A 12,636-nucleotide genomic window follows, 5' to 3' on the forward strand; every position below is an offset into this window, starting at 1 on the left:
TTGAATTGAATTGCATTTATTATCATGTGTACTGAGGCACAGTGAAAAGCTTTGTCTTGTGAGCAATACAGGCTGATCACATTGTTAAATAGCATAGATAAGTAAATAATAGGTTAACAGCAGCAAAAAATAAAACACAGGTACAGGTGCACGCTAAGAGTTCGTGAGTCCATTCAGTATTCTAACAACAGCAGGGTAGAAACTGTTTCGAAACAGGCTGGTGCGTGTGTTCAGGCTTCTGTACCTTCTCCCTGATGGTAGAGGTTGTAGAAAAGCATTACCAGGGTAGGATGGATCTTTCCGAATGCTGGTGGCCTTTCCTTGACAGCAGGCCTGGTGGATGGATTCTATTGATGGGGGGTTGGTCTTTGTGATTGTCTGTGTCGAGTTCACCACTCTCTGTAACCCTCTTTGATCTTGAATGGTACAGTTGCCATACCAGGTGGTGATACATCCAGACAGAATGCTCTCGATGGCGCACCAATAAAAGTTGGCAAGGCTATTTTCTGTCATGCCAAATTTTCTCAGAAGAAGAGACGTTGTTGGGCCTTTGTAACCAGTACGTCCACTTGAAGAGTCCAAGAAAGATTGTTGTGGATGACCACTCCCAGGAGCTTGACACTCTCCACTCGTTCCACCTCTGTGCTGTTAATGTGTGGGGGGGGGGGCATGAGTAACATCCTGCCGAAAGTCAATAATGTTTTCCTTGGTTTTACCAGCATTGAGAGCTAGGTTGTTCTCAGTGTACCATTTTTCCAGGTCTTCCACCACCTGTCTGTATTCTGTTTCGTCGCCATTTGAGATTCGACCGACGTGGTGTCATCAGTGAACTTGCAAATGGTGTTAGTCTGGTATTTGGCGATGCAGTTATGGGTATACAGTTAGTACAGTAGGGGGCTGAGTATGCATCCATGGGGGTTCCAGTGTTGAGTGTTAATGACAATGAAATATTGTCCCCAATCTTCACTGATTGTGGACTGTAGGTCAGGAAACTGAGGATCCAGTTGCAGACAGTGGGGCTGAGTCCGAGATCACTAAGTTCAGTAATCAGTCTTGAGGGATAATACAAGCATAATGTATAACTTGCAAATGTCCCCACCTTGTGGTATTAAGGTAAGGGTTTGCTTGGAGTATTCATAATACAAATGGAACATCAATTAATAGAGAACTTAACAGAGTGTGATTGCAATGGTCATGAATGTGCTTAGAGTCGCCAGTTAATTTTTCCAGTTTTAGCTCTTTCTTGATGCAGTCAACTTTAGTAATAGAGTAGCTAAATAAGTAAATTGATTCATTTTCCAAAGAGAGGCCATATTTAATTTGAATTTGTTGACCGGTCAATTCTGAGAAACTAACGACTCTTGTTAGTTTCTCAGAGATCAATTTTCTCTTGTTGCTATCTAAGTAATGACACAATGTTCAGTTAATCCAGTATCTTTGGACACATACTTCTCTTGCAGCCAGCTATGTATTTAAGATCATTTTGAACTAAAATAATGTGCAGCTGAAAAATCATGTTCAAATTATCATTCCCTGTGTTTTTTAGTTCTGAAAGAATAAAAAAAACTGAAGATTCCTTGGAGAATTAGTTTAAAGTTGGCACTTTATGTTGTAATGCTCAACCACTTAGTGATCTGTGTAATAATTTATTTTTTTATTGGTTTAATCCAAGAAAAATGTAAATATACACTGCAACATATTTACAATTTTTAAAAATCATTACAAATCACTTTTAAAATTATAAGCTTCAATATTTGAAGTTGTGATTTTGTTAATGTAAAAACAAACCCTGATAGGCAAAATAATTAAGTAATAAAGTGTGCAAGGGTATATTTGCCAAATAGATGGAGCTGAGTATTTTTAATTTTATTCCATTTGTTTCAGCATTTTGGTTACACTGGCTTTATTTAAAGTGTTTGAAAGTAATGAATTTCTAAATTACACTAGCCTTGTGGGAACAATTATGAAACCTCCCACTAGATAGACATAGCAAGTCACAACATAGTGAATAACAGAGCTTCATATGTGTCTCATTGCCTAAAATTCTAATTACTAACTGCTAGACTTGATTGTTATCAGTTTTCGTTGGTTGGCCCGGAATTGATATTTCAGATTTTTCCTTTCTTGTTGTTTTTCTCATCTCATCACTTCAATATCCCAGAATTGTGTCTGTTTTTGTTCCTCTGGTGAGTTTAGGATGATGTGGTGCTTATCATAGGAATCACCACCTGAGAAACAATACAAAGTTTTTAAAATTTTAAAATGCTATTGTTGCTTAATGAAATGCAATGCTACATTAGCTAATGTCTTCTCTGTTATCAAGTTGAGCACTTTTATCTGGTAGTTGCTTTATAAGCGTTCCAACTCTTTCTTTTAACAATTTGGAATGTCACCAATTTGTCTCCTCAAGACCTGACTGTGGCTGGTGTTTTGTAGTTGCACAGAAGTCTGATGGTTCGAGGTGATACTCCTTAACTTTACTGGACTCTCAGTTCCCTTCCTAGTGGGTTTCTAAAATTCAGATAAAATTGGGTGGCACCGTGGCACAGTGGTTAGCACTGCTGCCTCACAGTGCCAGAGACCCAAGTTCAATTGCTGCCACAGGTGAATCTCTGTGTGGAGCTTGCACGTTCTCCCTGTGCCTGCATGGGTTTCCTCCAGGTGCTCCGGTTTCCTCCCACAATCCCAAAACAAAATGTGCAGGTTAGGTGAATTGGCTGTGCTAAAATTGCCCGTAGTGTTAGGTGAAGGGGTAAATGTAGGGGAATGGGTCTGGGTGGGTTGTGGGTCTGTGTGGACTTGTTGGGCCGAAGGGCCTGTTTCCACACTGTAAGTAATCTAATCTAATATCTGGCACCATTGATGAGATAACTTGCTGAACTTTTTATATCTTGGTTCTACAAATATCTCTGCAGAATTCCATTTTCAAATAATTTTTTACACTAGAAAATATTGTGATATCCTTTAACTTTTGAACATAGGCATGTTTCATACATTTCAGTATACAATTTTTAGTTTTAGGGATTCAATTTAATGTAGAAAATGGAATAAATACAACTGAAGCACACAAAAGTCTTTAGGATGTTAACATAGGTAATGTTTCTTTCAATATTATCAGAAAAGATTCTTTCTCTTGGGAGTTGGAACTAGATTTGCTTAAAATATTCAGTGAACTTTGAAAGGCTATAAAAGCCAACTTATCAGATTAAAAAAATGTAAATGAGGAATATTAACCTCTTAAGGTCAGGCCAAATATAAAAGAGCAAACTATTTCATCATGACGGTGATGGAACTTTAATTTCTCTGGTTTCAGTTTATGTGGGTGGGATTTTGCTGGGAGAAGCTAGTTACAGCCTGAGCCAGGAGCATGAGCAAGTAAGTGACTTCAGGCAGCATGTTGGTGGAAGCTGTTCTGTTAGGACAGGAGAGGTCACTGAGAACCATTGATAGTTTAGTGCATCTAAGACTTTGGGTGAAGGAAGCCCAAAAGCAGTATTTGGGCTGCTAGTGTGCTTCCAATTAAACCTGTTGGACTATAACCTGGTGTTGTGTGATTTTTAACTTTGTACACCCCAGTCCAACACCGGCATCTCCAAATCATGAGAAATATTGGAGCTTGGAGAAACCCCAGGGAAGTATCATTTCGTGAAGCTATTTTATGCAAGAGAGCTGGAATTGCGCCTATGAGTAAATGTTGGGGTGCAGTCTCAAGGGAACAACCCAGAGGTGAGCCGTTAGTTGGGGAGTTATGAAGCTAGACCTTTGAATGTAAAGATTGAAAATAACTTAAGAAGTGGACAAAGTTTGAATGAAATTTGACGAGTTACAGTATCACCAACATTATGGGGTGTTGGTGAGAAACCTGTAGCATCGGACTTTGTTATATTTGCTATTTGTTGTTCGCTGTTGAGTTTTCGATCATAGTTTATCTGTATCTATATTTACCTTGGGTTAATTTTAGATGTTAGAGTGTAACTTTCTTATATTATAGGCAGCTCACCACCACCTTTTACGGAGCAATTATGATTGGGTAATAAATGTTGGCCTAGCCAACAATACCCATATCCCATGGATGGCTAAATACCAATATGTACACACAGGACCTTGGGATTCTCCACACCAGAGGAATATGGAGACTCAATTGTTGAATGTGTTCAACACTATGATTGATAAATTTCTACATATGTTTTAAAAAATCAAGAGATATGGGGATAGTGCAGGAAAATAGTGCTTAAGTAGAAGAAAATGACATTTAATGGTACTTAGGGGGTACAGTGACTCAGTAGTTAGCAATACTGCCTCACAGCAGCAGGAACTGGTTCAGTTCCACCCTAGGGTGCCTGCCTGTGTGGAGTTTGCATGTTTTTCCCATGTCTGTGTGGGTATCTCCTTGGTGCTCCGGTTTCATCCCACAATCCAAAGATGTGCAGGTTCAGTGGACTGGCCAAAGAAAATGCAGGTTTACTGGGAAAGGGTAGGAGGCCAAGTCTGGGTGTGATGCTTTTCAGAGGGTCAGTGTGGACCCGATGAGCTGAATGGCCTGCTTCCACACTGTGGGGATTCTATGAAGTAGAGGTTCAGACATGGTCTCATTACTCACATGAAGGGGTAAATAGCTCACCCTGGTTTCTACTATATATTGTTTGCAGATTGTTTTTCAGTTCTAATCTTGTATAAAAAAGCTTGCTTTGTGTATTCCAAATCGTGCATTCTCCAGAACAGAAAATATCATTATCAGAGATGTCTTCCAGAGGGCAAAGTGAAGTGAAACTGAAAGAGGGGTTAACTTAATTGCTCACAGAGCAGTTTCAGTCAAGCTACAATCAATGTGTGAGCATGGTGCAAGGCAGGCAGCTATGGCATACTGTGTCAGCAAATTTCTCCACAGATCATGTTGCAGCTGTACGAGATATTGGTGAGGCATCTTTTAGAATACTGCATACAATTGTGGTCCTCTGCTATAGGAAGAGTGTGGTTAAACTAGAAAGCATCCAGAAAGAGTTTGCAAGGATATTGCTGGGACTGGAGAGTTTGAGTTATCGGGAGAGGCTGAATAGGCTGGGACTCTTTACTCTGGAGCATCAGAGGCTGAGGGGTAATCTTATGGAGGTTTATAAAATCACAAGGGGCCTAGATAAAGTGACTAGCCAAAGTCTTTTCCAAGGTGGGGGAGTTCAAAACTAGAGAGCATAAGTTGAAGATAGTAGGGGAAAGATTTAAAAAGGACCTGCGGGCAATTCTTTCACACAGAAGGTGCTGCTTATATGGAATGAACTGCCAGAGGAAGTGGTGGAGGCAAACATAATTACATATGTGAATAGGAAAGATTTAGAGAGATAAGGACCAAATTCAAGTAAATGAACTATTTCAGTTTAGGATACCTGATCGGCATGGACAAGTTGGGCCAAAGGGTCTGTTTCCTTGCTGTATGATTCTATGACTATAACACAAACAGTTGTAGCAAATATCTGGGATGTATACCAGATCATAACTTAAATTTGGCCAGTTCCTCAGGGATTGTAATGTAATAATAACATTTGATACTATTTTTAAAATTTGCAATAGACTCTCTGAATCTGACTCTTTGGAAAGAGTTGTGCGCTGTTCACTGTGCTGAGGAAACCTCACAACTTAGATTGCCATTCCAGTTTTGAAGTATACTTAACATTATTTTCTATTGATATGAACGTGATATAAATAAGTGCAGCCTTTATTCTAAGCAAACTATACTGAGTAGAAATTATCCAGTATTTTCTTAAGATTTTACATTTCTATAAATTCAGATGTGGTGGAAAATTAAGTTTATTTTTTTAAAAGAAATAAATGTGTTACCTTTAATATCTAGTCGCAGATTAAAATCTAGAAAAGAAGAAATTGTTCCATCTCTATTAATGTTCCATTTCTGATGAGTGCGGCTATGTTCTGTCCAAAGAATTACTTTGGTTCCAGCCTTTCCTTGACTACCAATGGCATCTATGCACGTATAGTTAGCCTATAAGCGGAATAGAATATTAGTTTAGTTTGTTAATTAAGGTCAGATTAATTTGGGTGCTTAGGTGAAGAGTTGGCTTGCTTTTTTAAGGAATGCAGATTAATACAATACTCTACAATATATTCCCCCCGTGTTCATGAATGGAATTGAATGACAGCAGTGGCTGCACAGTGGTTAGTACTGCTGCTTCACAGCAAAAGGCAACTGGGTTCAATTCCAACTGCAGGCAACTGTCTGAGTGGAATTTGCATGTTCTCCTTATATCTGCATGGGCTTACCCCCCCCCAATTGAAAGGTGTCCATGCTCGGTGGATTGGCCATGCTAAATTGCCTTTGTGTGTAGGCTAGGTGGGTTAGCCATCGAAAATGCAGGGATAGGGTAGGAGAGTGGGTCTGGGTGGGATACTCTTCGAAAGGTCAGAATGGACTCGGCCATATGGTCTGCTTCCACAATGTCAGGATTCTATGATATTAGCTGGAAACTCAGTGGCAATCCTATTGTGGCTGTTTTCAAGAGGCCTGATAAGATTAAATCACAATCAAGCACTTAGGTTTCCACTATCTGGCTAAGACCATAAAAATATAGGAGCAGAATTAGGCCAGTCAGCCCATTGACTCTGCTCTGCCTTTCAGTCATGGCTGATGTCCTGAAAGTTTTCCTGTAAATCTTGTTATGGGGTAGGTATCTCCCTTCCCTATGCTGGGTTATTGTCCATGTTTCTTGGTGTTCTCTTTTATAGTCAATTATTAGTTTGATAGGTACTTCAGAAAATACTATGCATAAATAACACATTCTGTGTTTTGAGTCATTTGTAGACTGGACCAACTTGCTCATTTTTTTAAAAAAAACTTTAGTCAGTTAATATGCTTTTAATGGCAATCTGACACCTCTATCATCATTTTTCTGTTATTGGTTTCAAATTACTATGTTTGTTGAATTCAGTTTCACAGCTTGACTCATCTGAATTTGAATTCTGACTCCAATGTCCAGGAAACACTTCAGCTGAATTAATAGCTGAGTAAGGATATAGTGCTCAAAACTTTGAACTTAATTATTTAATAATGATTAATAATCAGATTTAGGTTCTTAATTTCTTAGATTTAATAATGGCAAACCCGAATTGGTAACGAATCATTGTGTTTCAGTCTATTATGTTTCCTCTTCTAATGTGTAATATGTTATATTTTGTGCTGCTTGTAATACTCTTACTTCTAAACTTGACTATTCCAATGCATTGCTGACTGCCGTCCTGGGATCCACCCTGCATAAATTTGTAGTCATCCAAATCATTACTGTTACCACACTGTCTCTATTCCCAGACCTACAACCCCATTTAATATCTGCACTCTTCTAGTTTGGCTTGTTGTGAATCACTGATTTTGATAGCTTCACTATTGGTGCTATGCCTTCAACTGCAAAACCTTAAGCCTTGAAGAAACTTCCTCCCGAAACCATTCTGCTTTCTTACCCTTCTTCCGTTAAGACACTGTTCAAAATTCATATCTTTGACTAAGTTTTTGATCATACTTCCTAATATATATGTTACTTAGTGTCAAAGTTTGCTTTAAAAAACTCAAATGAGTGTCTTGGAATGTTTTGCATTATATATAAATAAAGAAGCATCTGTATTTGTTATTTATTTAGAATGAAATCTATCAGGCATTTTTAACCAATTGACTTAATTTATCCACATCTCTTTGAATCCTCTAATTCTGCCTTACAGATAGTCACATTGGCACTTAATGTCATAAACCATTTTTGTGATATAAAGGAGATGTATCTTACTCCATGCTATCTGCTGTTCTTATTTCTGTTACTAATAGGTTAAATATCATGAGCATTAATACTTCATTTGACAACAGGGAGTGTGGGTGACTACATTAAGGGAATAATACTCCCCTTCCAGAAAACTTAAAAATAATGAACAAAGCCCTGTAGTAAGAATAAAGTGAATGGTCACAAAACATTGAATACAATTGTTTTGAAACAATTTATCCGATACATTTGCAATGCATTTCAATATGTTTTATATTTTGCAGAAGATATCAGGAAAATAAATCCTGCATAGGAAGTATGCTTTGGGTCTTATTTAGTTTAATGCTTATCGTATGCAATAACTATGTCCTATTCAAACCACCTCGACATCATTCAGGCCAACAATAATGTGTTAATATTACCAAAACAATTGACATACAGATATTATTATCCCCTTGCCAATTCATTTCTGTTAACACAGCAGAACCTTTCCATACCTGTTGATTGCAATTATCAACAGATGCTTTATATTTTAATTAACTATATCATCAGCCAATCAACTTTGTTTACCACTAAATCAAAAGTAATCCTCTCAACAACAATTCGTCCCAGAGCATTATGTATTGAAAGAATAACAGATATCAATTATATAATTACCTTGGATTGAATAAGCCCATTACAGTAAAACCACATCTGTGTAGTTTTACCATTGTAAGGACAGACAGATAATTTAGATCCCTTTGGGTCTTTAGCATCTCCAACAACAGTCATAAACCCTCCTGTGGCTTTGTTTTTGATTTGGAAGTAGACTCTCGGCTGATGTCACAAAAACAGGAAATTGATTTTGTTAGTGACTGTGCATGTGCTTATTACTGTAAAATTTTATTTGTGAACCCTGTATTGATATCAATAGACACTGATGAAAGAAAACTTTATCATTGTGTAATCCAGGAGCAAAGTTTGAAGAAAATATTAAATAAATTCAGCAAATTTACATAAAACTATGTATTCAAAAAAAGCTTCATGCACTCATTAAACTTTCCTCCTTCCTCAAATGCTTTTTCTTTCCTCATGCTTCACGGAAACAGTTCTTTCTCCTCACAAACCTTTACCCAATATCTTTGTAAAGCCACTTCTTTGCCTTTGCCTTTATTTTCTCTTTTTACCTTTGCCATTACTTCACTCTTTCCCTTCTCCAAATCAAAATGAATTCATTTTTCATTACAGCCATGTTCTTTCCTTCAGGAGAAGAAGAAATTGGTCAAAGGGTAGATTTTGAGGTTTATAGTTGGAAGAGATCGAGGTAAAGGCTTTAGTGAGAGTTCCAGATTGTAGACCAAAATAGGTAATTTTTCTTCAAGTGGAAATGTACAGGGAAGGTGGGTGTAGAGCTGAAAAGATTTTTGATAAATGGAAACCAGACCCCAGCTAAGTTTTTGCTCAGGATTCCATTCTACCTTCGTCAGCTTTCTGGGCCTCTGCTGGCATCCCAGGAATTTAAGATGAGAAGGCTTGATTTTGCTTCCCCCAGTCCATGCAATCTAATGCTGGAATTTAGGGTAAGAAGCATCCAGTACTGACAGGAGTGAATCATGTCCAATGTGCAATGTCCAATGTTGACAGAGACCATTGCCTCAAGAGCCAATCAAACTTATTTTTGTTTCTCAGTTCTGTTGTATGACACTTGTGGTTTGGTTTGGTTAGCTCATTTGGCTGGATGGTTGGTTTGTGGTGCAGAGTGATGCCAGCAGCATAGTTCAATTCACATTCGGTCTGAGGTCACCATGACAGTCCCACCTTCTCAACCTCACCCCTCACGTGAAGCGTGGTGACCCTCAAGTTAAACTTTTACCACCGATCATCTCTTATAATGAAAGCAGGTCCATGGCAACTTTAGAGACAAAAATAGAAATTGCTGGAAAAGCTCAACAGGCCTGGCAGCATCTGTGGAGAGAAATCAGAATTACCGGTTCGGGTCGAGTGACCCTTCCTCAGAAGTGAGCTTTTCCAGCAATTTCTATTTTTGTCTCTGATTTGCAGAATCTGCAGTTCTTCTGGTTTCTATGACAACCTTTTTTTTATCTTTTAAGTACAAAGATGACACTGGATATATTATGGGCTCCTTCCTTGAGGGTTGCCACTGCCAATTTGAAAATAAAAATATTTGCTCTTTTTTTAAAACATTGAGGTAAGAAGAAATTACACATGTAAGGTTGTTTCCTTATAATTGATTGTGACTCTCGTACATCTGCTACAGCATATAGTACAACATTATCCATTCATATCCTTTGCAGAAAAAAAGGGTGAAAATTACATAGGACCAAAAGACTTAGGAGCAGAAATAGGCCATTCAGTGCATTGAGTCTGCTCCACCATTCAATAAGATCATGTCTGATCTGATAATCCACAACTCCACTTTCTTGCATTTACCTCATATTGCTTGATTCCCTTACTGATTAAAAATCTGTCTAGCTCAGCCTTGAATATAATTAATGAACCAGCCTCAACAGTCATCTGTGGTAAAGAATTCCACAGATTCTCAAGGAGAAGAAGTTCCTCCTCACCTTCGTCTTTAATATGCACCCCCTTATTCTGAGATTATGCCCTCTGGTCAGACACCTCCACAAGCAAAACCCCTTTCCGCATCTGCCCTGTCAAGTCCTCTAAGACTCTCATAAGTTTTAATAAGGCTCCCTCTCATTCTTCTGTGTTTCAATGGGAACAGGCCAAATTTACTCAACCTCTCCTCATAAGATTGGCTTTCCATACCTGTTTTCAACCCTAGTGAACCTTTTCTAAACTGCCTCCAATGGCAGAATGAAGTGAACCGCATTGAAAATGAGTTGAATCTTTTCACAATTGAGGAAGTCCTGGGTTTAGTGTATGGATTCTTCTGTGGATGAAGAAGAGTAAAGGACCTTTGCAGGTCTGTGAGAGTGTTGTCCTGAGCTGGGGTAGGGCTGACTGTAGGGAATGTAGATAGCGGCGCATGGTTGCAAGCGTGGAGCGGAGGATCCGGAAGGTGGTCTGTTGCTGGAGGCTTCGGATTTGTTGTAGGTACTGGTTGTCCTGGTTGGGTCCAAATTTTGTTGGTCTGAACGTAGTCCGGAGTCCGTGCGGGGTCAGTCGGTTCCGTAGACAGGTGCTGAGGAAGGAGATGTGGCTGTGGTAGTGAGTCTGTTTGAGGACGTGGCTGAAGAGCTTCAGGGCAGATGAGATGACCTGGGGGGGTGCAGTGAGATAGGGACTCACTGAGATCCTATCTCAGGCTATAAGCTATGCCCGAAACGTCGATTCTCCTTCTCTTTTAATGCTGCCTGACCAGCTGTGCTTTTCCAACAACACATTTTTAAGCTCTGATCCCCAGCATCTGCAGTCCTCACTTTCTCCTAGAAGTCCTGGGTTTAGCCAAGTGGCAAATAACTGATGCTTGCAATATTGAATACAAAATGTAAAAATTAGAAAATAACAGCAGGTAGATTCCTTAATGGATTTCAGAAACTGACCTACCTCCTGAACATGTATTGATTTCTGCTACTCGTCCTGCCTCCAATAAAACAGAAGGTGGAACAACTTAACTAGATTTAGCATATTGTTTTTCTGATTTTTAACATTGTAAACTCTAACCTGAGCCAAATCCACCTGCTGTGGGGTTTTTGAAAATACTCCCATGATTAACAGATCTAATCAGATTGTTAGAATTGAAACAAACGTCAGATTGTTAGATTGCCTCAAAAATTCAATGCTTTTAAGAAGATAGAATTTTGATACTATGTAGGTTTGGTGATATTTTTGGGCCCAAAGAACAATTATATCTAAATATTTGTCATTTAGGTGGAAGAGAGAGTAATCATGATAGAAAAGGGTTAAGAACATGTGAAACATTTGAAAAATGTCCTATACTATCTTTAAATTTGGTATGCTGCCAGTTGGCCATACAAGCATTTCAGATTACATCGCAAATAGTTCCTGGTATTTCAATCTGAACAAACAAGAAGATAGAACTTATTTAATATGCAATAGTTCTTTGAATCTTTCAAAGATTTCCTAATGACCCAGGAAAGATTTTTCATCTAGAAGCTACATTTAGTTTTCACATATTTTTCCAACTTTGATGCCAAAATTGATATTCATTTAGATTAATTTATATTTGCTGGTTTCGGGGGCTTATTAATGGATTTTAATATGGAAGATGGAGCAGTTCTGACCAATTGATTTGAAGTGCCTCACACAGGGCACTCAAAAAAAATCAATTGATGGTTGGCAGCTTTCAGGACCATTTAAATTATCCAAGAGAAATAGGAGGACATGGCGGTGGGCATTGGTGGGGAAGGTGGATGTTTAGCATGGAAACACTGAGTAGCATGAAAGATCCTCTCTCAACAGTGAGGGAGAGAGGTCAGAATTCAAAGGTAGGGGAGGTGAAAGGGCATAGGTCAAGGGCATGGCCATCTTGACCATGTTCCCTGGGAATGAGCCCATTGCTCCCTTCCTATGTTGAGGGGAGAAGGTTGAGAGAGGGGATATTTTCTAATCAACCTGTTTTCAGAGATGCTCTTTGTACACTCTGAGTAGGTGGGACCTGAACCTCACTCTCTTGACTCTAAGACGGGGTTTTCATAGCACCAGGATTATGAGAGAAACACACACTGTGGCTAGGAAGCAGCTGTCTCCCCCCTCCCATCCTTTGTTGAAGGGTCAATGAGTCCCTACCTCTGAATAGTATTCAGGGTCCACCTGCTCCAGAGGAGTCTAATAACATCTCTGAACAGGTTGGTAAGGTGTGACTGGACAAGGTTAAGAATAATCTTGCTGCTGCAAAAGAGATGCTAGGGAGAAAAGAAATATCCCAGATTAAATTGGTTGATTGCTTTACAGTTTGCTTTAC

The 12,636-nt window shown here is 38.8% G+C and overlaps 1 protein-coding gene across 1 annotated transcript in view; it reads right to left on the bottom strand.

Annotated features, from left to right (window-relative positions):
• The window catches only part of LOC122555113 (uncharacterized), a 102,791-nt gene continuing 90,155 nt past the window's right edge, over positions 1–12,636 (bottom strand). Inside the window, exons 20-22 of the mRNA XM_043700801.2 lie at positions 8,406–8,564; positions 5,833–5,992; positions 1–2,228 (exon numbers count right to left, since the gene is read on the bottom strand). Coding sequence (XP_043556736.2) covers positions 2,137–2,228; positions 5,833–5,992; positions 8,406–8,564 — 411 coding nt within the window. The 3' untranslated portion in view covers positions 1–2,136. The remainder of the gene's footprint in view (positions 2,229–5,832; positions 5,993–8,405; positions 8,565–12,636) is intronic.

The sequence above is a fragment of the Chiloscyllium plagiosum genome, unplaced genomic scaffold, assembly GCF_037043375.1.
Source record: "Chiloscyllium plagiosum isolate Xiang-an unplaced genomic scaffold, Cpla_swu_hap1 HiC_scaffold_12, whole genome shotgun sequence".
NCBI classification, from domain to species: Eukaryota; Metazoa; Chordata; class Chondrichthyes; order Orectolobiformes; family Hemiscylliidae; genus Chiloscyllium; species Chiloscyllium plagiosum.